At 34.0% G+C, this 24572-nt stretch overlaps 3 protein-coding genes across 3 annotated transcripts; 2 read left to right on the forward strand and 1 right to left on the reverse strand.

Annotated features, from left to right (window-relative positions):
• The first annotated feature begins 535 nt into the window (after positions 1 to 535).
• Positions 536 to 1018, forward strand: LOC140773248 (pterocarpan synthase 1-like). The gene has a single exon (XM_073115727.1). The coding sequence runs from the start codon at positions 536 to 538 to the stop codon at positions 1016 to 1018; it is 483 nt and encodes a 160-aa protein (XP_072971828.1).
• A 6571-nt stretch (positions 1019 to 7589) lies between these two features.
• Positions 7590 to 12637, reverse strand: LOC140773813 (small ribosomal subunit protein eS1). The gene is made up of 7 exons (XM_073116567.1): positions 12543 to 12637; positions 12385 to 12432; positions 12180 to 12285; positions 8614 to 8751; positions 8347 to 8532; positions 8059 to 8259; positions 7590 to 7889 (listed from the first exon to the last, which is right to left on the reverse strand). The coding sequence occupies exons 1-7, from the start codon at positions 12551 to 12553 to the stop codon at positions 7794 to 7796; spliced, it is 786 nt and encodes a 261-aa protein (XP_072972668.1). The 5' UTR covers positions 12554 to 12637; the 3' UTR covers positions 7590 to 7793.
• A 3259-nt stretch (positions 12638 to 15896) lies between these two features.
• LOC140774217 (pentatricopeptide repeat-containing protein At5g67570, chloroplastic) lies at positions 15897 to 24265 on the forward strand. Its single transcript, XM_073117119.1, has 9 exons — positions 15897 to 16562; positions 16875 to 17066; positions 17210 to 17291; positions 17430 to 17621; positions 18199 to 18312; positions 19405 to 19498; positions 19594 to 19751; positions 20931 to 21362; positions 23171 to 24265. The coding sequence occupies exons 1-9, from the start codon at positions 15988 to 15990 to the stop codon at positions 23942 to 23944; spliced, it is 2613 nt and encodes an 870-aa protein (XP_072973220.1). The 5' UTR covers positions 15897 to 15987; the 3' UTR covers positions 23945 to 24265.
• Positions 24266 to 24572: the final 307 nt, after the last annotated feature.

The following is a 24572-nucleotide window of genomic DNA, read 5'->3' on the forward strand; positions in this document are numbered from 1 at the left end:
TAAACAAAGCTTTTCGGAACTCCCAAGCTTTAGATAAGATAGCTTCTACTCCTTTGAAAAAACACAATCTTTGGATCTTTGAAAATCTACCCCCTCTAAAAAAACCTCCTAACCTCGTACTATCTAAAATTGCTCGAATTCACTGACGTGACGTAATATGATGTGATTAATTTCCTAACGCCTCTTACTTTCTCGGGGTACCGGATGGAAAAATCTCGCAATGGTATTTATTATATATATTTATTGTGATTCACAATCTACCAACCATTTGTGCTATATTTTTTATTTGACTCTTCTTCTTCTTCTTTTTTTCTTTCCCATGTCTTTTAAATTTTGAAAGGAACACAATGCAATATTTAAAGCTAACTAAAAGGTAAAAAAGGATCGATCTCCTAACATTTTTCCATCTATAAATATCCTGCATCATTTGCTTATCCTGAAAACTGGTTGTATCCACACCATGGAGTATTCATCTCTTCGTACTTCCTCTCTCATCTCCGTTACCATCCTCTATCTCCTGCTCCTAAACTCTTGCATGGCGTCGTACTACACCAACGAATCTAACATGCTCCACTTCCACTTCTACATGCACGACGACTACACCAGCCCTATTCCAACGGCTATGCGGGTGGTGACCTCGCCGTCGACGATCGACTCATCACCGCGCCACTTTGGCGACATAGTTGTGCTCAACAACGTAATAACAGAAGGGCCGACCCCGGATTCCAAGCTCGTCGGAAGGGCTCAAGGGTTCGCCGTTCGGGTGTCGGAGAAAGGGACCGTGTCAGACTTGAGCTTGCACTTCGCGTTCGAGGAAGGGCCTTACAAAGGAAGCTCACTCATCGTTCATGGGAGGATTGCGATGACCTTGCCGGTGAGGGAGTCGGTGGTCGTCGGAGGTACCGGCCATTTCCGGTTTGCTCGTGGTTATCTTCTATCCAAGAATTATGACTATAGCCTTGCCACTGGTGGGACAGTAGAGATGGACTTGTATGTGATGGAAAAGACGTGTCTCTAGCTAGCTAGCTAGCTAGATGCTTCATTGGAATAGTTGGCACTTTACCTCTGTTACAAAATTGTGGACCACAAATAGGAGCTAATGAATAGACCCGCAATCCCGTAAAAAGGCATCACGATCCCTTGTGGAAATAAAACAATTTGCTGAGATTGAAATACGGATATCAGATTCCTACCAAGATAACTCGAAGTTCCAACCAGTAAGAATCCTAGTGAACCTATAAAAAGGATACAGGCCCAGCATAAATTACTTGTTTCTCGTGACCCGGTTATAAGTTCTATCCAAATATGTTCTGATCGCCAATTCATACTATACTAAATCCAGTTGGATTCGATTGGAATTGAGAGAATAACCCAAATGAATTTGTTAATTTGACTTTACCTTTCTTGATGGTTTAATGATAGAATTAATTAAGCTCAAATAATACTTTATTGTCATATATTCACTTAGTCAAATCCATGAAAAGAAGCGAATAAAAATTGGCTCTAAAGTGGGTATCATAGCAATAAAAAAAATAAAGAAAAGTGAGTTTAGTACCATTTAAGAAAAATTAGTATGGTATATAAGTAAAAACTTCTTATGGGTTTTGTGCCACAAAAGGGGTACCTATTTTGTGGGTAAAGATTACTATGTAACTTAACTCACATGCGCGCGTCGCCCGGTCTACCTCGGCTCGATTCGATTCGCACACACGGGTCAAGTCCAATTTTAATTTTTTGCCTGATACAGGTTCAAATCTGGTCTAGTTCGGGTTGTTGGTTGAACCTGCCCGAAGTCGAAGTGGTGTGTCCCTTCGATGAACAGTTAATCAGTCAATTAGTTGGTTGAACCGACCTCAAAATGGTGCATCCCTTCACGTTGTAACTCGTAATTGGTTTCAGACTAACCATTTGTATCCTTTCGTCGATCTTGTTTAATTCTATAAATAGGTTGTCAGTCTACATAATTTGATACATAGAATTTTGGTTTATTCCTTCTAAGTCTTGGTCGAGTTTTAAGTCTGAGTTTGCATTTGAGAGATAGCACAGCATGGTTCATATTCAACAAGGCATTCGAATAGCTGCTTCCTTTCGAGTGTAAGACAGTCGTTATATCCTAGGAGACTGACGTCCACTGCTCTAGAAGCAATTGGTGGAAGACGAATTGGTCTTAAGAAGATAGTGTCCAACACTAGACTCGACTATTCAGAATTTTATATTTTGTAATCTATAAATTTATTTTTATTTATTTATTTATTTTTGATCCGATTTTTTTGTGACTTTTTGGAATCAGATTGTTACCGTCAATGTATATAGTAATACTTTCAATGTACTCCTTTAAATATAAATAATATATTGTAATTCTAAATGATTTTAAAAACCAAAGAAGTATCTTTAAAAGCAATATAATTATTTTTCTTCTATTATCTAGCCATTTTTAACTAATCTTTACATTTACGTATATTAAATAATAAAGATTCTTACATAATTGCCACTAAAAACTTTATATTATATATGCTTCCAAAATATAGTAAGCACCGCCGAAAATCTTTGATACTCTTTCAAAAATGGCATTCTGTTGCTTAAATTTAAGAAATTATAATTAAAATTGAACTTGGGTTTAAAAATAACTAGTTTACCCTTATGTAAATAATTTAAAATAGTTCAAAGCTATCCATTAGTTTACCCAGAATCATAACATAATGAAATATATGTTGTTTTGTGCAAGACAAGATCGTTGATATATCCCTTTCATTTCCATTTTCTAGATTTCATCATCATCACCACCATCATCCCAGTCGAAGTTGAGGATCGGATCATATCAATGAATCAAAAGAAGAATTAACTTGTAACAAATCGGTAGGCCTGCTGCAGCTAAACTAATTAAGTTGCTCATTTTTCTTTTCAAACTTACATAGCTATACTTAGTATTCAATAATGTTTTTTATTTTAAGCGTAATTTATTATAAATGTAATTAAGATATAATTTTGCATAAGTCATATTATTTAGGTTTTTTATGTAATTGCCACCTAAAATTTTCAAAGTACCATAACTACCCTTACATTCTTTAAAATATTATAATTACAGCTAAATCTTTTTGACTCTTTTAGAGTTATCACTATAGTTAGGTTTTAGCATAATACTATTAACAAATTATTGTCAAAGTTAACAAATTCATATAAATTACTACAATATACCATTCTTTATTTAAATTTTAGAGTGTATCTCTTTAGTTGACATAGGAACATAGTTCTTTAAATTAAAAAAAAAAATACATCTCCACTTCCGAGTTTCAACTTCTCTAACAATAAATTATCATGTATGATAGTACATAATATATAATAATGATGTGTGTTCCATTATGCTTATTGTACTGTATAATATCATACCACTTGCACATGTGCATAACCATAAAGGGAGTGATTACTATTTTTCGATAGTATTCGACACCTCCTCAGCCAGAATTAGAAGCGGAGGATATTATTATACTTATATATTAGGGTGCACGCTTGATGTCTCAATCTATTAATCACAGACAATCAGGTAACCGTTTTGTCAAATGATGAACGATTTATTATCGATCAAGGAAAATCATACCCTTTAAGATATTTAAGATAGAGAGATAGAAGGGTAAGATGACATAGACCTAGCAATACTTGATGACGCAAGGTGAGGGCGTCCTTGAGCAACGACTCATGATTTTCGCACTGTTGTGCCATGATGTGGAGCCGAGGGCTCAAATAGTAGTATCGATGTGCGATACTAACCTATGTGATGGGCTTACAACTAAAATTTTTAGCCTAAGATGATGGATAATTAGTCATATTGTTCGTCGGGTAATAAACTAGCGAGTTACAATTAGAATCTATCATCCCTTATGAGTTTGTGTAGTTATATGTGACTATTGATGAGGCTTACAGTCATAGCTCTGTATGAGCCTAAATTACAAATTTTATAGTCTGAGATGATCATATCATATAGTGTAGTGTTGACATGACCTATAGATTGAGCTTAGTGTAAGCTTGAGTTTGAGGACTTGATACTCTGGATTGATGCATGGTAGGTTATTAATTGCTAATGTATGTGCGTATTAGATGAACATGCTGAGTATGAGATAATGATGTATTGATTTGATCATGAGACACATATTCATATTTACTTATTGTTACATCATTAATTGCACTACATTTAGATTATAGCAGTAGATATTTGCTGGGTTTTATGCTCACTAACTTCTTGTGGAAATATTTTCAAAATGATAGATAGGCCCAGGCCTATGGAAGATCTAGTGAAGCCTAGTTTTAGTTCTTTGTATTTATTTTATTCTTGTAAAGTAAGGTAGATAGCTTATAGCTCTTACGAGAGTATTAGGATCTGTCTATGGTTTTATATTTTGGAGCTTGTTGTGATCTATGGTGTTATAGACTTCCTTTTATTTTATATTATATATAAAAATATGTGTTTATCTCCTGTTTATTGTGTTGAAATATTAACCAACAGGTCACTTGGATATTATGTGGGTTCCACCCATGTAAGGGCCACGTGTATTTAGGGAGTTCTTATAGCTCTACCTTTTCCTTTTGCCTTTAATCCAAGTGATATAATACTACCACTACCACTTGATTCCCTCTCATTTATTGAACAAACAAAAGCATCTTCAACAATTATACTTGATTTTTCAAGCACATAAGCATTATAATATCATATAATACTTCTTTAACCTTCCGAATATTTATATCTTAGAAAATCAATACTCTACAAGCTTCATTTTGAGAAAAGGTTTAATATTACTGCTATTACCATTAACATGTTGCAATCTCCCCAACATTTATCAATTTTTTTTCATCACCATGGCCATATTCTTACAAAGAAGGAACCCCACTTTCAGATGCAATGTTAAGCAACTCTTTTGCCTTTCACATTTTAGACCAAAAAATATTAGCGATAGGATATAAACTTCCAGAAAATATGTCACTAACATCATTAAATATTTCAACAATTTACACAATATTTTGGTGTTTTTTCAATCCTCTTTAGAAGGAGGCCACGATAGTTTGCATCCCTTGTTGCGTACTGTTAAAAAATACTTTTATAAACCAATGCATGTTCTAGCATAATGTAGGTCGAACTCCACCAAGTAGCAACATACAAAGCCAACCCCTTAGAAGTAGAAATAGATAATTCTCATACAATTTTTTTGAATCTATAAAGGCGTCCAAGAGATTTCTTCAAATAAGTGACGTTGCATCTAATGTTTCTAATAACATCTTTAATAGCATGTATCCCTTCCTGAACAATCAAATTCAAGATATGTGCACAACACCTAATGTGAAAAATATGTCCCCTAAAGAATAATTTTTCTCTAGCTTGAAAATTCTCCATTATAGCTTTAGCTGCAATATCATTAGAGAAGGCATAATCCAAAGTGATATTAATTACCTTGTCTTCTCCACCCCAACTAATCAAGTATTCAACTATAGCATCTACAATAGTAACACTAGTGTGCGGAGGTTCTAATTGGCAAAAATTAATCACACGTTTATACAATTTCCAATCAGAATTAGTGAAGTGAGCAATCAAAACATTTTGATTTGATGTCCATAAATTTGATGTCAAATTGAGTTTGTTAATACCTTTAAAGTATCTTTTCAACTCTTGCTTTACAGTCTTAAATACTTTAATGACGTCATTTATAATTATATTCCTAGACACCCTCTCATGACATGGATTTAGAGATTTCAATAAAATATTGAATCAATTATGTTCCACCATATTAAATGAATAATTATGTACCATAATCATTTTAGCTATAATCTCCTTTATTAAAGTTTGATTATACCTAGATTTAAGCAACTTTAGATATTGTTCTTCTATAATAGAAACTACACTATTGGTAGAATACAAAGGAATGAAAGAACCCTTTGTTTCTTGCCCAATAATTCAGGACATTCTTTTGTGTGCTTTTTTCAAATGTATAGTATTTTGTTTAAGCACGAAATACTTTGACGGGCAAGTCAAACACTAAGGTTTTTATCTTTTTACTTCTACTCCTTTCTCTATTACCTTTATCTTTTTAAAAATTACCATAATTTTGAAGTCTTTCTACCCATTTTCTGTGGAACATTATTACTTTCTTCTTTAGCTTGTATTTCAATACTAGGTATATCACCTGCTTCTAATTGTTAAGATAGCAGTTGAGAAGTCAATCATTCATATGACATTCTATATGCATTCATAAGAAATACACATTACTACACAAAGGTAATTAGATATCACTGAAAATTAACAGCATTTAGAGTATTAGAGATCACTAAAAACTAACAGCATTTAGAGTTTTAGAGATCACTGAAAATTAACAACATTTAGATATCACTAAAAATTACAGTGTACTAAAACATTAGAATATATTTGGTCTTCCATGTTGAGTTGAATGCAACCTTAGAGTTTGTTCGTCAACTATGTAAATCTCTCAATTCAGAGAAATCAACTCTTGATCTAAAGATCAAAAAAACTAATTCAGAGAAATTCAACGTGCATCTGTGCATTCAAAAATGAAACCCACTACTTATAGCTACCGCAAAATCTGCGAGAAGCAGGGGTTTGAAATTCTCAAATCTAGCAGTAGAGACTCCAAAATCAAAGCTACGAATATGTACCTATCAAGAAATGAATAGATCTACTACAAATACATACCTATCAAGGATGGTCAAAGTCGAGGAAGACTATGATTGCGTGGTAGAACGTCGTGCCGCTTTGGAGGAAAGAGTCAAAAGGGTGGAGAGGTTGAAACTTAAAATTGAAGCATAATAATGCAATTCGAGATCATTTATATATCTTTTAAAATTAAAAATGTCACATTTACAGAGAAAAATAATTATTGGAGACTTATAATTCTTAAATGACTTCCATTATCTATTCCTTGCAAACTCTAATTCCTATCACAACCCTAATATCCATCGCTGGCCCAAGTAGGAGGTAACCTAATTACTAGGGTTTCCTCTCACAAAAGACAAAAATAAACGAGGTAACCTGACAATGACGAGAAAGACCACAATTTCATATTTTATCTATATTATTAATCTATACCTGACCATCTAAATGCTATCATTCACTCCCTATCATATAAAAATTTATCATTTAGTTCCTGTCTATATTATCATTCATTCCCTATCATATTAATACTTTATCATTTAATATATTATCATTCACTCCCTATCATATTAATACTTTATCATTTAATTCCTATATTTTATTTTAGTACCTCATAAATACTACCATTAATTTTCTCAACGTATTGAAATATATATACAAGTAACCGTAATACCCTTTGTCTATTAAGTTACGAAAAAAATAAGACTGCAAATGGCATACTATCAAACGAATCATTTTAGAATATTGACATAATTTCATAGTGAAGTAGGTAGTATAGATGATACTGGCCTATAATTAGAGGGCCTCAATGTAATTTAGCCAAAATATTTCAGAGGAAGCTAGAAGAGCAGCTCGTTTACAACCCAACCTCTAGCAGAACCAAATAACCAAATAAAGCAATGACAAAGAAAAACAGTACAAAATAGTGACAGCAATGGGATGTCCACAAATGAATCTCTCGTACTTGGAAAAAGAAAAGTTAGTATCGCTTGACGATAAACTCAGTGAAACAAAAAGGAATACTAACAGCAAACTAAGTAACTATCAGTTGACTGCTCTTAGTTTAACATCGGACTAGTATCAGATATCTTCTAAACAAACACAAATTTTGCATGAAGATTTAAGACAAATGATTTGCACCCATTTAGGCTCCTACAACTTCTTGTTCACCTTCCATCTGAACATCTTCAGCAGGTCTATCCAACTTCACACCCATATCCTCCTTGTAATCACCGTGAACCTGAAGGCAAAACAGGACACATATTTTGAGAAAATAAAGACGTTTTGCCATCATAGTGTACACAAAAGTTGGTCAACTAAATTCCATAATTAATATTTCAACAGAAAAGAGTAGAGAATTAAGGTTTTACAGTTTCTAGTTTCTAGTAAATCGAGGGTGATGTTCATACCTCCATGAGCTTTCCCAAATCAAATTTTGGGGCTTTTAAGATCTTGACTTTACGGATAAAGACATTCTGGAGTGGGAAAATGCTAGTAGTTGCCTTCTCAATCTCCTTCCCAATGACCTCAGGTATGAATTTCTGTACCAGATCCTTCAGATCACAGGTTGTAGCTTGGTTTACCATAATCTCTCTCATCTTGCGGCGTATCTAAATCAGAAGATGAAAAAGGAAACTTCTAAGAATTCCTTAAATATTGAAGAAGAGTTGTCTTAAATGGGAAAACTAAATGATTACCTGTCTGATCTGACTGCTTTGTGCATAACAAGTCCGCTTGACCTGATTTGGTCGTCTCTTAGTGAAGCCAATGCAGAACATCCGCAGGGTATAACTGTCAGTGGTCTTGACATCAACATGTGCCTCTATCATGGTTTGCCACTTCCTCACCAAAGATCTAAGCTTGTCGGTTGTAAAGTCCATGCCCTGAGAGAGCATTGTCAGAAAAAAAAAAGTATATAGGACTAACAAATTAAGAGAACTGGAAATAATATAAATGATGCATACCCAGAAATTGGTGAGCACATTCTTCCCTTGCACATCCTCTGCACGAAGCCGGATCTTTCTGTAAGCCTGGTCCTCATCAGTTTGCAAATCAGCTAAAGAGACCTCGAAAACTCTGTGTTTGAGACCCTCAGATGCAATCTAATATTAAGAACGGGGAAGCAATTTAAGCATAAAATCAGCTAACAAATTTATCAATCAGGTCAAAAAGTATGAATAAGCATCTCTATGAAAGCCACCCTGAAATCTAATACAGATTGAATTTGGATCATGTTGACAGCTGTCAACTCATTATTATGAATTTAAATGATACCAGACTACAACATAAAATTATATACCAATTCTACAAACTTGCACATGAAAGGCTGAAAGTGCAGTTGAGATACTCACTCATAAAAATTATAGTTGTAATAATTTGTCAGGCAGCCAAACAAGACTAAAGATGGCCAAAGAAACGTTTGTGCAAGGCTTACCTAAGGACACAAACAAAGAGAAATCCCTACTGTCCATGTGTTTGGTACAGCACACAAGCAAAGTAAAAAACTCACAAGGCAAAGATTAAGAAACAATGCCCGTGCAAACCATCTTAATAGCCATCAAGAAGTCTTTCTTTTCATTTCCAGCTCTATCTACTTTGTAGAAAACAAACAGCAATGTTGCCAAAAAGCCCACAGAATGCTGACATAGCACATAAGCGATAAGTGGGTGTATATCGTGTCACATATGTGATCTCCATACAAACTAGGGAAGTATAATTTTAAAATCAAGTGTCCAAACTACTGAAAAAATAAAAACGTAGTGCACAAGCAATAGGTGGGTGCATATCGTGTCACATGTGATCTACCAACAAACTAAGGTAGTGTAATTTAAATGAAGTGTCCAAACTACAACTAAAAAAATATTCAAGTCAGCTATCAAAATAAATAATTCGATAATCAAGTGCTTTAGGTTTAGTTAAACAAATGTGTGGGAATAATGTCATGCTTAACTTTCTCATATCTACCTTAAATGTGTGGGAATAATGTCTTTATCATGTATGAGCTATCTAGTTCTGACTATAGGGCACTATACAAATACAGATCATGCAACATGATAAGGGGATCATTTCCTCATATGTGACTACCTATGATGCACCGATACTTCATTGGCCTCTCCGTATCGATATACGATACACTGATGCACTGATACTTCATTTGCCCCTCCGTATTAATATCTGATACACTGATACTTCATTTGCCCCTCCATATCGGTATCCAATACATATTGGATATCAATACGACAACAATACGACACAATATATATCAAATATGGCTAGAGAAGTATTTGAATAAAAAAATTAATTTTCAATTTCTGACACGGCTCCGATACAACAGTGTATGGCTTCAATACAACGAGATACGACTTCGACACGGCTCTAACACATTTCTTGATCATCCAATCATTGTTCTTTTTTCTTTTTGTGCTAAAAGATGATATTAAACATACACTTTATATGTATATGTGGTTATCAAAGCCTTTATAATATTTTAAGGCTTTGTTTATTGATAATGAATCAAACGTATAACTTGAAAGCCATTTAAAGATCCAAATTAATTGTAGATTAATAGTTGAATTATGTTTCAATATTTCACTTAACATTTTGAGTTTCATATCAGTTCTTATTACAATATTATTCTAAAGTTTTAGATATGTAGATACTAAATCCATAGCTTTCTTTTATTTTATTTTATCATTTCTGGGATAATCATTTTTTACGATATGTACTATTGGCTAACAACAAATTAAAAATATATTAGTTTTTTATTTATTCGTGTATCTATGTTAATCCTTAATTCTTCTTTTAAGAATCTATCGTATCTGCATTCGTGCTTCACATAAACTAATAGCCTATGCAAGTGCATGCACCAATTTTTTTAATTACACATCAACTAGCAAAAAGCTTCACAAGAACAAAACCAAGTAACTTCCTTAGTTGTTCGAGGAAGTGAGGAATGGTTACAAAAAACCAAAATTGCATACAAATCCCTCTTAAAGTTGTTTCCAAAAACTCCTATAGATATTTGAGATAAATAAAATAATTTTCTCAAAATAGACAAGCATAAAGCCTCACATTCCAAATATTTATTAGCCTTAAAAACCTTTCTATTTCCATTCAACTATATTGTTGAAAACCTTCCAGTTTTCCTCAAAAAGGATTATGGACCTATTGCTTCACCAGTTCACCCTTTGTCTACATTTCATACACCTTTTGTCAAGATGATCGAGGTCTCATATCATGATCTTCTCATCCTAAGTGGGGCATATAAATACCAACTATTTTGCTGTAGTTGTTCTCATTTATTTCTCAATTGAATCATAACACAATGTAATGTGAAATAAATGTTGCTATCATCTAGAAACTCATACATCAACATCTTGAGGGTTGTCTGATGTTTGCTAGTGACAAAGACCCAACCCATCTAATAGAATGCGCAAATCTCTGCCACTAATATCAACCAAACATTTGTGGAGGTGGGTTCAGTTATCATGAGAAATTGCATGTCAGAAAAAAAAACAATGGATGAGCTAGTAATAATTTACATAAGTCCAAAAGAATGTCAAGATTCCATTTTTAGAACTTTTTGAGTATGGAGAGTACCTCTACAAATTCTAAGTTCTGACAATTACAAACCTCACTTAGCTGAATTTTTACTCTAAAGCATTTGATATGAATTAGTGAAGCTATATATAAACTTCCCTTCAAGGGTCAACAACTATAATGATCTTTCAACTTTGGTTTGAAAATCTACTGCCTGGTCACTCCTAACCCAACCAATGAGTTTCTATCAATTAACATTTTAAAGACCAAGAGCATGAAAATAACTTTAAGTATATAACCTCCTAAAGGAAACATGACGAATATAGTTATCATATTGACAATAGCAAAATAAGAAATTAAAGAACACCAACACAACATCACTGCAGAAACAAACCTACTATACTACCGAAGAACTGAAGTTACTTAATCAGCTTAGTAAGTTAATACTCCAATAGTTTTCCCCTAGACGTGACATCTTCAACCAACTTTAGGCTATTCCACCTTAGAATTATCTTAAAAGTATGGTAAGCAAGCAGGATCTAGAATTGGATATCTTAGCACAGTATAACACATATAAAACTTTGTGTTAACTTTGCAGAGCAACACCAAAGAGATGTTAAGCTGTAAACAAAAAAAAATTTCTTCATGCGTGAAACAAGTGAAACATGAACGCTAGAGAATGTGCCAATAAGTGAAACAAGAACGTTAAAAAAAATACTTCATTGAAATTATGCACACAATGTTTCGCGAATAAGCACTCATATTACATGACTTTACTTAATTCCAATCGTTCTAAGGAACATTATTCATTTCAGTGAGCTCATGAGACAGAACCATGGTAAGGAAAAGAATCTCATCTAAGCACGGAGGCTAATGTCTCCAAAATCGGAATTTATCCCTTTCAATTAAAAGAAAGACAAAACTCGCACCAATTACCGATCTAAAAGAACTGAAAAGTACAACTAAAGAAGAAAGAAAAAAAAAATTGAACCTTGGTACCCTGGGTCCTTGAGACTAGTGTCTTCCCGACGTTCCTCACATTGAACACCGACGGTGCCTTGATGTCATACCAATCCTTCTTTGAGAACGGATCCACACTACAAGTGACCAAAAAACCCCAAATCCAACCGGATCAGAGCTAAGCAAATCAAGAGAAAAGAAATAAATGAAAGAGATGGATTAGGTTTCAAAAGTACGTCTTCTTCTTTCCTCCCTTCTTGCCCTTGGAGATCCTCTTGTTCTTCCTGAAACGGATGAGAAACGAAGAAAGCGATAAAGAAATAGCATCGACGGATAAAGACGAGAATAGAGGCGAATAAAATTATGCCCGAAGCCGGATAACGAGCTAACTAACCCGACCGCCATGGTTGATGCTACTCTCCTCCGCAAGGGGTTTCGGCGTGGGTACAAGGAGGAAGAGGGAAAACCCTTGCCCTAGGAAGCGAGATACTTATAGATTGGTGCGAGCCTTCGGGTAATCGGATCGAACGGCTGCGAATCGGCTGTTGTAGAATGCCATTGATCTGACGGTGGTCATTGTGAGGTATCCATGGGCCTGACCAAGCCCAACTACTTGTTATTTGGCACGTGACTTAGATCCACTGCGGTTCATTTTGGTGTGCAGTGGCCCGTGGAAAAAGGTTTCGACCCGGACGAGAGATGATGCCGTTTACAATATTAGTGCCCTTTGCAGGACGCTCTAACTTAGAAAATGACGATTAATCCGCTTATCTACCAAAAAAAAAAATTACTTTTGAATTTTTAAAATAGTAAACATAAATTCTTATGCATATCTCTTGTATAAATTATAAAAAAATATGCATCTAGTTTAAAAAACAAACGTATTTAATTTTAAAAATTCATCTTGCTATTACTAAAAATTTAAATTTTTTTTCTGCAAGTAGGTTATTTTCTTACTGTACTAAGCCTTACATTAATTTATTTCACATATCTGCTGAATTAAACGAAGACTTTTAGGTAGTTTATGTAAAACTTAGTTTTCTGCTAAGTAAGGTCATTGAATTATAAAATAATTATATATGAATACATCTACATAATTTACAAATTAAAAAGTTATTTAAATCCGTCCTTTTTTGCAATCATTTTCATTTCAACCCCTAGCTATGTCCTTTTTTTTTCCTTTGGGACTACGAAGAAGATGGATAGACTTTAAGATTTTTTTTATTAATCGAAATAGCCGACTGGATCATTTTTCATTTTGTAAAACTTCTAATGGTACTTTTGTCCTAAAATTTAAAAATTATTTAGTTTATAACATAAATGAACTTCAATATATATTCTTTACACGGTGTATTTTGACATACATTATATATAATTTATAAATATTATGTTTTAAAATATTTATGTAAAGTAACAAAATATTTTGACATATAATCTACATAATTTTATTAGTATATTTGGATTCCATATATATTGATTATAGGTTTTATAGATACTAACCGCAGATTTCATAGTTATTATTTACGAATTTCATACTATAACAGTGCTATGCACATTCCGAGATAAGTTTAACATACATACTCGTATTTTAGTAGGTCAAGTGTGTACTTGAGTAGTAGAATAATAAAAGAAAATATGAATTATTTTCATACCTAGAGTTTCTTTTAGTAGATTCTCCTAATAGAAGTAAATATACTTCTTAATTTTACTTCAATTAATATCAGAGTATACCTAAATTCATATTTTTTTTAGTTAGTATATTCAGATTCCATATATGCTAATTCTAAATTCTGTAGGTACCGATTTTAAATTTCATAGTTACAAACTCTAGATTACATTATTATAATTATAGATTCTTGAGATACTAATTATGAATTTCAGATGTAGTATTTCTATATGCACTCTGTTATAAATGAAACTACTCATTTTATTAAATTAAATTATATGTATAGTGACCGGTAATAGATTTTATAGATATTATGACCGGGTTCCATAGTTGTATATTTAAATTCTATATATACTAACTTTAGATTTTTGCAGTTATTATAGATTTTGAAAAATTAATTATAGATTTTGTAATTGCTAACTATGGATTGCTAATTACTAGCTATGAGTTCCTAAAATATATCTATGCAATCCACAAACATATACATGGAATTCACATATTATATATATTAAATCCAAAAATAATTTTTAAATAATCAAAAAATAAATATTTATAAAATCTATAATTATATCCTTGAAATTTATAAATATTATCCTAGTCCATCTCTCTGGTTATATATTTTACTATCAAATAAGTATAAATTTTTTTGATAAATTAGGTATATTTCAAACAATAACGAGAGATTTTTATTTTCAACAAAAATTAACTTCCTTTGTTAGGAAAACATACTTTATAGCATTACTGTATTCATTTGGATGCTCTTTTATTAATTTATAAAATTTTATTATATTTTCCAGTGTGATAAAATAATTTTTAATGTATAAAAGATGAGTACTTCCATATAATATATATATATATATATCTGTAATATGACGATATAAGGGTAAACTTTTTAGCTAACATTTTTATTGGAGAGAAGAAAAATAGAAAGAGAAAGTTTGGTTAAGCACTCTTAATTTGTTAGGAGAAGAATAAATAAATAATATTTTTAGGAGAAGTAGAAATACATATATTTTTTATAGTTTAAAAATGATATGAATTCTATGTGCATTTAATGCTATGGGATCTTCTTAACTTTGGTGTAATAGTATTTTTGATATTTTGAGAAAAGAATTGGATAAACCAATATGTAACGGTGCAAAAATATAAACTAGAATAGTTTATTATGCAAAGCACGTGAATTTAATTGTATATATTTCAAATTTATATATGAATATATCTAATGCAATAAAATCTTATATATGTATAATATAAAATTTTAATTTATGCTCCCAACAGAACAAAATGACACTTACATATGGAAGACAAAATCTGCATTAATTATATATTTCAGATAACTTAAAGATGTCTTTTTTTTTTGTAGTACTATCGTGTTATCTAATAACATATAGATGCATGAAGAAATAAATCTGAATTATCTAGGCAATTAATTAAAACAATCTAACTTTCCTCAGTTTGCTAAAGTCCGAAAGAAAACATCACAATTAACCCTTGATTTGCCAAAAGGAACATCTCGTGGGTCATGCCTTGAATTGATAAAGTCATTTATTTTTTTTAGTTTTTTTTTCAAAAATCGGGAAAGATTGGATGATTTGAAATGCATATTATCTTGTATGTCATATGAAAATGTAATAATATTACACTTTTAATCTGGTTATGATTAAATACCTAATTTTTAAAGTTCAGTTTAACCCATTTTAAAATAATATTAAGAAATAAGTCTTGCTAGCTTTTTCCTAAATATAGAGACACTTAGGTTTTACAGAGCTTTTAGCTACATAATCTAGCCTTCAAGATATATGTGTCGTCGAACAATTGTTTAGAACCACGTCAAAATTTGCTCCAGGTCATTCCTCAAAGCTAATTGTAGGATTAGAGTCAAACTCATAATCTTTCTGTATATCTATCCTACCCTAATAGAGTTAGTTTCTAATTGAGTTAGTTGGTAAAGGATAATGTTTTGGGTGGAATGCTCGGTATAACTCTTGAATCTTGATCCAGTCTTTCTTTGGAAAGAAAAATATCTCGTAAATTAACTGCCAAACCCTCCAACAGTTCGCTCGCACAGCACGTGCAGGATTCGACCCCCCCGGGTATCAAATCTACGTACACACAACTTGCTTCTCTATTTTCTTCTCCCGCCTCTGTAATCTTCCGTTCTCCATCCCTCCTGATGGCGGTCTCTTCTGCCCCTTCCTTGCAACTCTCCACCCTCATCCCCCGCTCCGAGAAAAAGAAGCCCCTCTACCCCACCACTGAAACCCTAAAGAGCCGCCTCCTCCGGAAGGGCGTCGCCCCCACTCCCAAGATCCTCCACGCCCTCCGCAAGAAGGAGACCCAGAAATCCCTCCGTAGAACCAAGAAAAAAGCCCTAGCTGATGAAGTTCTAAGTTTGTCTGAGTCCCAGAGGCAGGAAATGGAGGAAGAGGCGCAATTCCGACAGATCTCTGCCGAGTATCGTGCCTTGAAGGAGGAGCTTGCCGGAAGGCCGTGGGAGAGATCAGGTGGTGTCGATTTGAGAGGAATAGTGAGCGCGAGGGAGGGGGATGGTGGGGGAAGGTTGAAAGGGGAGCACTTGGAGGAGTTGAGGGATATGCTTGCGGAGAGGAATGGTAGTCGATTTCAGTGGCTTCTGGAGGATGATGTCGAGGTGGATGTGGGCGTTGAGGAGGGAAGAGAGAGAAAGGTGGCTGCTTTGAAGCAAACACAGATGGGAGATGACGAGAAGATTGAGTTGCTCGTAAGAAGGTGCGAGCTTTGCCTTTTTCTTCATCTTCTTACTTGATATAGTCTCCATAATTGCTTTCAAATGTTTATAAGAATTATTTGAAAGATGCGATCATGTTGCTTGAAAGATCGGATTTTCGAATTTTCTTGAAAAATTTCCATCGGATATTTTGCATTTAAGCTGATATGATGCCTTTTTATATTCCTTCCTGAGTCTGTGACTATGAGGACTTCAAATGAAATTTTAAATTTACTCCTTACTGTTGGTTGGTTCTTCCGGAGTTTACCTCGAATAATATCACAAGATAAGCCCTTGAAGACATTGTGATACAGGCTTAGCGACTCAGACCTGAGTTCGCATGACTGGAAGTTTCCAAGGTTGATGAAGCAATCAGGTTTGCTCTTTACAGAGATGTATCTACTGAAAATAGTTGAAGGGCTTGGAGCTCTTGGAAATTGGAGGCAAGCTCTGTCTGTCGTTGAATGGGTCTATAAAGAAAAGGAATATGAGCACCGAAAAAGCAGGTAAAAGTTGTATGGAGGGTTATTTGTATTTAGAGTGTTACTTATTTGTACTATAAGTTTCTTTCTCTTTTATATTTATTCTTTCTTAATGTGGAATTGTGATAGAGGAATTTCAAGACTGATTAGAGTTGTTTCTTGTACAGGTTTGTGTATACAAAACTTTTAGCCGTCCTTGGAAAAGCAAGGAGGGCTACTGAAGCTCTCAAAATTTTCGATGTAATGCGGGTAAGTCTTTCTTCCTGTTGCTTAAGTAAAGTAGTTACTTCTATATTAACATCACTGGCTATTCCAGAAGAATTTGAAATTGCTTGTTTTGATGTATTTGGTATCTCATATTATCCTGTAATTTCACTTTGGATGTAGGGAGATGCTCAGATATATCCTGATATGGCTGCATACCGTACTATTGCTGTTACACTTGGTCAAGCTGGTTTTGTGAATGAGCTAACCAAGATTGTCGAGTTCATGAGGCAGAAGCCTTTAAAAAAGATTACAAATATGAGAAGCAAAAATTGGGATCCAACCTTGGAGCCAGATGTGATCATATATAATGCTGTGAGGGCAACTTCTTTCTACATGTGGATATTCCTTGGGTTAATTACATTATGGCTCCCTCAGCTATCACTCCATATCACTTTGACCCCCTTAAGAGAAAAAGTGGATAGATAAACCATTTGAATTATCTAATTGTGCACTAAGCCTCTTCCATTAGATATTATATTAGAGAAAAGTTTAAAAATTGACTAATGACTTAGATGGATAAAAATGTCCTTAATTTCTCTTCCCCTTTTCTGTTAGAAATAAAATTTAAAGGAATTAGAGGAGATCATTTAGAATTTATTATTTGGAAAAGTTGTCATATAGATCACTAAAGAAAAAGATGGAAGGATATGGAAGAAAGATGGGGTATTTTTGTCCATATATTAAGTTAGTCAAATTTAGAGGACTTAGTGATACATTTAAATAGTTTAGGGAGTGTATATGATAAATTGTTTTCTTGAGTGGATGAAGGTGATATAGAGAAATAGTTGAAGGGTTCAGATGTAATTAACCCTATTTGTTAGATAAGTTGTGGATAGAATCATCAGATTCTCTTAATTGCCTTTTTCTTAATAATATTGAAATGTTGCAGGTGCTAAATGCCTGTATCCCATCTCGTCAATGGAAAGGGGTATTTTGGGTGTTGGAGCAAATGAGACATGCTGGTATAAAACCTACTGCAGCAAGCTATGGGTTGTCCATGGAAGTAAGTCAGGAAACTGCCATTCATTTTCTGAACTGGATATTTGGTCCTCAAAAATTGTGAATTGATTGGATCATTGGACTACTTTATTGTTGCCTCTATATTATCAGTGTAAGAACATCAAATACGACATGTTTCTGTGGTAGTAAGACAGGTCAAGTGAGCCAGCTTGAGAGAAACATCTTGTTCAGATTAGCTTGACTCAAGCACCTTATAAGTAATCTTGCAGAGCACTTGCTGAAAATTTTATTATTTTTTCATAACTCATTTGCTTATCTTAAACCAATAAAATTTTAAGATAGTTTGTTCTTGCATGATGCTTCTAGTCATGAGAAATTTTAATATTTTTCATTAGATTATATATGATTTGAGATTTTGCATGGCAAAATTATTAAACAAATTGACCAAATATTTAGTTTTTATTTAAGATCTGAAATTTTTAAAGTTTGACAAACTTAAAGGACTTGAGGTTAATTTTACTAGATGTGCTACCAAATCCTACCTTATCACATCCCTAGTTAATGAATTACAGTGATGAGAGTTTCCAGAAATCAGGTCTCCAAACTGATAGACACTGTCAGTGAGAGCTCCTCAAGGATGCTAAATGGTCTTTTTTGTCTGGTGGAAAAAGCGCTTGCAGATCTCTAATCTTTTAGGCCTTGTTTTTTTTTTTTGAGTTTAGGAACTCCTTCTAAACTAATTCAGAGACTTTTAATTAGTTCAGTAACTTAACATTTTTTTTATTTTTTTCATATCTAACCAAGTTTACTCTCGAAAATATCAAGATTAAGAAATGATACTAACTAATCGAGTTCGGAGTTTAGTCTCAAACCAAACAAGGGTATCAATAGTTTTCCCCTTTATTTTCCTGGATAGCAAGATAAGTCAGTACGTTGGGACCTTTCATTTTAGCATGTCGGAACTTGCTGTGCTTGTGGGGACTGTTAGTTAATGCATAAGAAGATGAAGCATTTGATCAGAAACAAGAGAATAGAGCTAGATGCTTGTATCCTAGATCTCCTTTTCGTGGTAGTCTAGTACCATATCTACCCTCAGGTTTTGTATGTTAGGCTTACAGGTGCTGCTTGTTGAAAGGTGATGCTGAATGCGGGGAAACATGATCTTGTTCACAAATTCTTTGAAAAAGTGCGGAAAGGTGGACTGGCTCCAAAGGCATTGACATACAAAGGTAGGAGTAAGAAGCATTACTTTTATGCTTTTCCTTTCATTGTTAGTTGTACCAGTATCTGCTAGGCTTCTTAATCATGTGTCCAAAATTTGCAGTTCTTGTAAGAACATTTTGGAAAGAAGGCAAAATAGATGAAGCAGTTGAAGCTGTTAGGCAGATGGAACAGAGAGGAGTAGTTGGAGCAGCCAGTGTTTATTATGAACTGGCATGCTGCCTCTGCAACAATGGAAGGTGGCAGGATGCTATGGTGGAGGTGTGCTACACATGATCCACTTTTGTGCTGTATTTTGGTATTGCAGGGTTACTTAATAAATAATTGTGATATGCACTACTTCTACATTTCCAGTTGATGGACCTGGTTAGGTGTTTATTTTTGTAATTTTCAGATTACGATCATTTCATGGAGCCCTATTTTTTCATTTTAAAATAGTATGTATGCATTTGTTGTAAAAATGTTAATTCTAGAGTAGGTCCCTTTTACATGAGGTTGGAATAAAAGTATAAAACTTGGAGGTGATGAAAGGTTAGTGATAGAGAATCATTGAGTGACACGTTGACCTATTCTTGGATGCCTTTTTTCGAGCTTATATATTTTTTAAAGCATCCTTAAGGCACAAAGATGCAGTGCAAATGTAGAACTATGACTTCTACGATGAATAAATAGTTTGTTATATATAAGGTCTCTGAACTGTTCAGAACTGATTTTGCAGGTGCTATGTTCTTTTTATGTATTCAAATCAGTTCACTGTCTTCTTATAAAGCCAAAAAACTGTATAAAATGGTTGTTGTAAAGGATTTACAGTTTTCATGCAAGTAGATCTGCTGGTATGTACTTGTGTCCTAGTATTATTTGTTCATTCAAGACTGATCTTTTGTTGAAGCCTGTCCATTTCTCTTGGTTCTTAACAATCATATAACTTTACTGTTAAGAAGATTTATCTAATATTCTTTCATCATCATGTTTAACTTTTGTTCTGGCTACTGAAGACATTCTTTCTACTCAGTCCTGTCACTTTCCAGTTATCTGTGTCAAATTATCAAATTACTTTAATAAATTTTCTCATAATTATCTTTTTCCTTATATGTGAAAAATGTGGTTTTCTTCATATATGCGTGTGCTTGCATTCATCATACATAGTTATATAGGATTTTATATAATTTGAGTACAGATGTTGTCTATGATCTTGACTTCTTGCATGTCTCCATTCATTTGTTTCGTAGATGACTAGTATTCTTGACCTAGTATTATAAATATTAGCACGTACACTAAGTTTATATATCAAGGAAAGATGTGGATGCTCTGTTGGTTGATAGTTTCTTTTACATGACTGCATATTTAGTGATTCTCTTTTGAGTTATAATTGTCACATAGAAGAGTCCAGATTATCTAGACATACATACAATTAAGCTTGTATTTGTAAATGTCATGCAGGTTCAGAAGCTTAAAAATCTTCCTATCACTAAACCACTGGAAGTGTCATTTACTGGTATGATCTTAGCCTCGTTGGATGGAGGATATATTAACGACTGTATCTCAATTTTTGAACTCATGAAGGATCATTGTAGCCCTAACATTGGAACCATAAATGCCATGCTGAAAGTTTATTGTCATTTGGATATGTTTGGAAAGGCAAAGGAGCTATTTGAAAACATCAAGACCCCCTTTTCTGGTTCTGGAAATAGTCATGATAGTCCATCACTTAAGGCAGATGCTTATACATATCGTTCTATGCTTGAGGCATCAGCTTCTGCTCTCCAGTGGGAGTATTTTGAGTATGTGTACAAGGAGATGGCTCTATCTGGTTACCAACTAGACCAACGTAAATATGCATGGTTGCTGGTTGAAGCATCCAAATCTGGAAAGGTGAGCAGTGTTTGTCTCTTATTTTGAACTGCTCATTGCAAATCCCTTTGGTATAGATTCTTTAACCATTGGTTTTCAAATACATGCTAGTCTTGTACTACTCATGCTTTGATATCACTGAGAATAGGCCGAGTATGCTTGTTTGAAGTAAGATCTTCAGTTTAGAAATGTAGTTTCCTGCAAGGTTCATCGAATCGACTGATCCCGATCCATGGCCAATTCCAATCAAATGACTAAAATCGGCCGGTTTTGATCAAATCGGGTCAAATCCATTATGGATTTGACCTGGATCCAACCCAGAGACATCAATTATTGATGTCCCCAAGCTTTTTCCCTTTTTCTTTTTACTCTTTTCTTCTCACTCTCTCTCTTTCACTCTTTTCTCCTTTTATTCTCACTCTCACTTTCTAACGGAGAGATCTAGCTCCAACAAACTCCGGCGATGCAAATATCACTCTAGCAAACTTTAACAAACTATGGTTCATTAAGTATTCATTGTTTGGAACCATCACACGATTCATATGTTGGTTATTATCCTCCTTAGTATCCTTAGACACAAGATTCACATATTAATTATTATCCTTCTCAAATTTAATAAAATTTATTTGATATGAATGATATGATGCATTTGGAACATTAGATTTTAGATATCATTATTTTTAAACTTAAGATGATTATGATGATGATCACAGGGATTTACGAGAGCCAAATCAGTATTCATCGGATTTTAACTTTAGAGTAAGTTAGTATTTTTGTTTAATTTTTAAGGCTCATATGTTCTTATTTTTTTGTCATATTTTCTAAAATTTTAGAAATTTTTCTGCATTTTTAAATAATTTAGAATTTTATGTAATTAAAAAAATCCAATCCGACCCGAGCAACCAATACGGCCGATCCGGGCGACCGATACGGCTAATCCGGCGAGCATATATCATTTTTTTGGAAGGCCGATCCCAACTTTTTGAACCTTGGTTTTCTGAGCCTGACATACATGACAATATAGATGTTTAAACTTTGTATAAAGTTTAACTAAGAAATATGATCAACACATTACTCTTTAATATGGTAGTGTTGCTTTTTGAGTGCAAGTGAAAAATTGGAGCATGCAAATAATTTGGTAGTGGTGCTTGCTACTGTGGCCTTTTCCTACCTTTCATACTATGTCATAGTACTTCCCTTTGTACCGGTACGAGTCCTTTAAATCGTTAAGCTGTATTTCCCTGTGTACATCTGCACTTATCCTTGCCAAATATGTTCAATAATTTTTTAACCTCTCTTTACAGAATTGTCCTAAGCTAGTGTTTCTCATTTGCTTGTTGCTTCTATATGATACTAGGTTTTAATTCTATAAAGGAAACTATTTTCTGCTCATTTTGTGGCTTGTCTTTTTATGAACAGTCATGCTTTGCATACTTCATACAGCTACGCATTCTTTATTGGAGCAGTTATTTAATATGAACCTTCTATCACTAAATGCGAGTTACATAACTGTACAATTTTCTCTTCCCATAAACATATATTTGGTCAATAATAAAGTTTGAGGTTGGAAACTCTGTTTTTGAGGTCAGTTAGTAGGAGTTTGATGGTCTGAAATGTAATAATTTATTGATATGGTCATGCTGAGTTTGTCGTGTTGCAGCATGATACTGGTTATCTTTGTTTGACTTATAGCTGTATAAACAACATTTATTGCTTTAAAATGGTATGTGTCCTCGAGACCAAATCCTATTGAATATTTCTCTCTTATATCAATTTATGTAGAAGAATAGTCATCAGTAGAGTACTTGACTATCCTCTATGGTGTGCAGTGGTATTTGCTGGAGCATGCATTTGATACCATCCTGGAGGCGGGAGAGGTTCCCCATGTATCCATGTTTGCTGAAATCATATGCCATTCCATTGGTCAGAATAACTTTGGAAGGATTGTGAATCTGATTAACGGCATGGCTCACGCTTCATTTAAAGTGAGCGAGTCGCAGTGGACAGATCTCTTCCAGCATAACATGGATCGGTTCAGCAAGAATGCATTTCAAGACCTCTTGAACCATCTCAGTGGTTGTAATCTTGTTATGGAAGAACCTGTTCCTGATTTCCTGAGATCATTGCAGTCCCTTTGTGGAATGAGACTGTTAAAAAGTACCCATCTGCTTGCTGATGCCAGTGATGTTTCATCAAGTCATCCGACATACCTGGAGGATGCCAACAGTGCAGACAGCAATAGGAAGGCTCTGGACTGTTTCCCAATTAAACCAATTATAGATTTTGGTGGTGCTCTACCTACTTATGCACGAAATAACCTCTCCTCAGTTAGCAATGTTGATACCAAGGAAACTGGTGGACAGACAGGTGTTACTTCAGAAAAAACTGTTACTGTATCATCCTGCACAACTTGTGACAAAGAGTTGCAATCAGTTCATTGCAACTCACAGGCTTCTGTAACTGATGAAACACTTGACTTGCTAAGAGCTGATGTTAGGAACCTCTTTGCAGAGCTGCCATCAGCATCAGAGATCCTCCAAAAATGGAAGCAAGACAGATTGAAGGATGATTTAATTCCTAAACATCATGATACCATCAGCTAGTGAGAAGTGTGAAGAGGAAAGATAGCAAGCAGCCCCCTCCTGGTCTTCAGCTTGGCATTTCCAAAACACAGATTCTAATGATAGAATAGTTTTTTCATACATCAATTTTTTGCTGGTATTGTATAGTGAATACGGAATACTTCCAAGTAAAGTATCTCGTTCCTTTCTGTTAAAATTTTGTAATTCGTGTTGTTTCTAGTATGGTTTTGCCCTTCTGTAGCATAGGCAATCGAAGGCAAGTGATTGGTTTGACAAGTTGTAGAAGCAAACAGAGACATGGGAAGCATGGATCATCAGATACAAAAGGTTCCGTGCATATGTTGGCAAAAGTTTTGCCATTAGTGGATGCCCCTTAATGAATATGTTTTTTTTTAGTCTTTTATGCGTCTAAAGGCTAGATATAGGCTCTAAACAAAAGGTCAATTATCCTTACATATAGAGATACTTAGGTTTTATTAAGTTTTTTAACCAATATAGTAAGCTGTTTAATCTAGTTTTAAATTATATGCATTGCCGAACATAATTGCTTCTAATTAAATGCCGTTGAGATTTGTTTTAAGTCGTTGCGTTGCCGAGCTGCTCCTCTAAATTAACTGTATTACCGAATTATTAATTATACTATCGAGTC

This window comes from Typha angustifolia, chromosome 13, assembly GCF_048772165.1.
Source record: "Typha angustifolia cultivar Huaian chromosome 13, ASM4877216v1, whole genome shotgun sequence".
Taxonomy (NCBI): domain Eukaryota; kingdom Viridiplantae; phylum Streptophyta; class Magnoliopsida; order Poales; family Typhaceae; genus Typha; species Typha angustifolia.

What these genes read in the sequence shown, in the direction of transcription:
- LOC140773248 (XM_073115727.1), top strand. Translation starts at nt 536, where the DNA reads ATGGCGTCGTACTACACCAACGAATCTAACATGCTCCACTTCCACTTC.
- LOC140774217 (XM_073117119.1), top strand. Translation starts at nt 15,988, where the DNA reads ATGGCGGTCTCTTCTGCCCCTTCCTTGCAACTCTCCACCCTCATCCCC. An exon ending in ATTGAGTTGCTCGTAAGAAG is followed by an intron (nt 16,563 to 16,874) that starts GTGCGAGCTTTG and finishes ATTGTGATACAG; the next exon opens with GCTTAGCGACTCAGACCTGA. An exon ending in ATGTGATCATATATAATGCT is followed by an intron (nt 17,622 to 18,198) that starts GTGAGGGCAACT and finishes GAAATGTTGCAG; the next exon opens with GTGCTAAATGCCTGTATCCC.
- LOC140773813 (XM_073116567.1), bottom strand. An exon ending in AAAGCAGTCAGATCAGACAG is followed by an intron (nt 8,260 to 8,346) that starts GTAATCATTTAG and finishes CTTCTGATTTAG; the next exon opens with ATACGCCGCAAGATGAGAGA. An exon ending in ATTTGGGAAAGCTCATGGAG is followed by an intron (nt 7,890 to 8,058) that starts GTATGAACATCA and finishes TTTTGCCTTCAG; the next exon opens with GTTCACGGTGATTACAAGGA.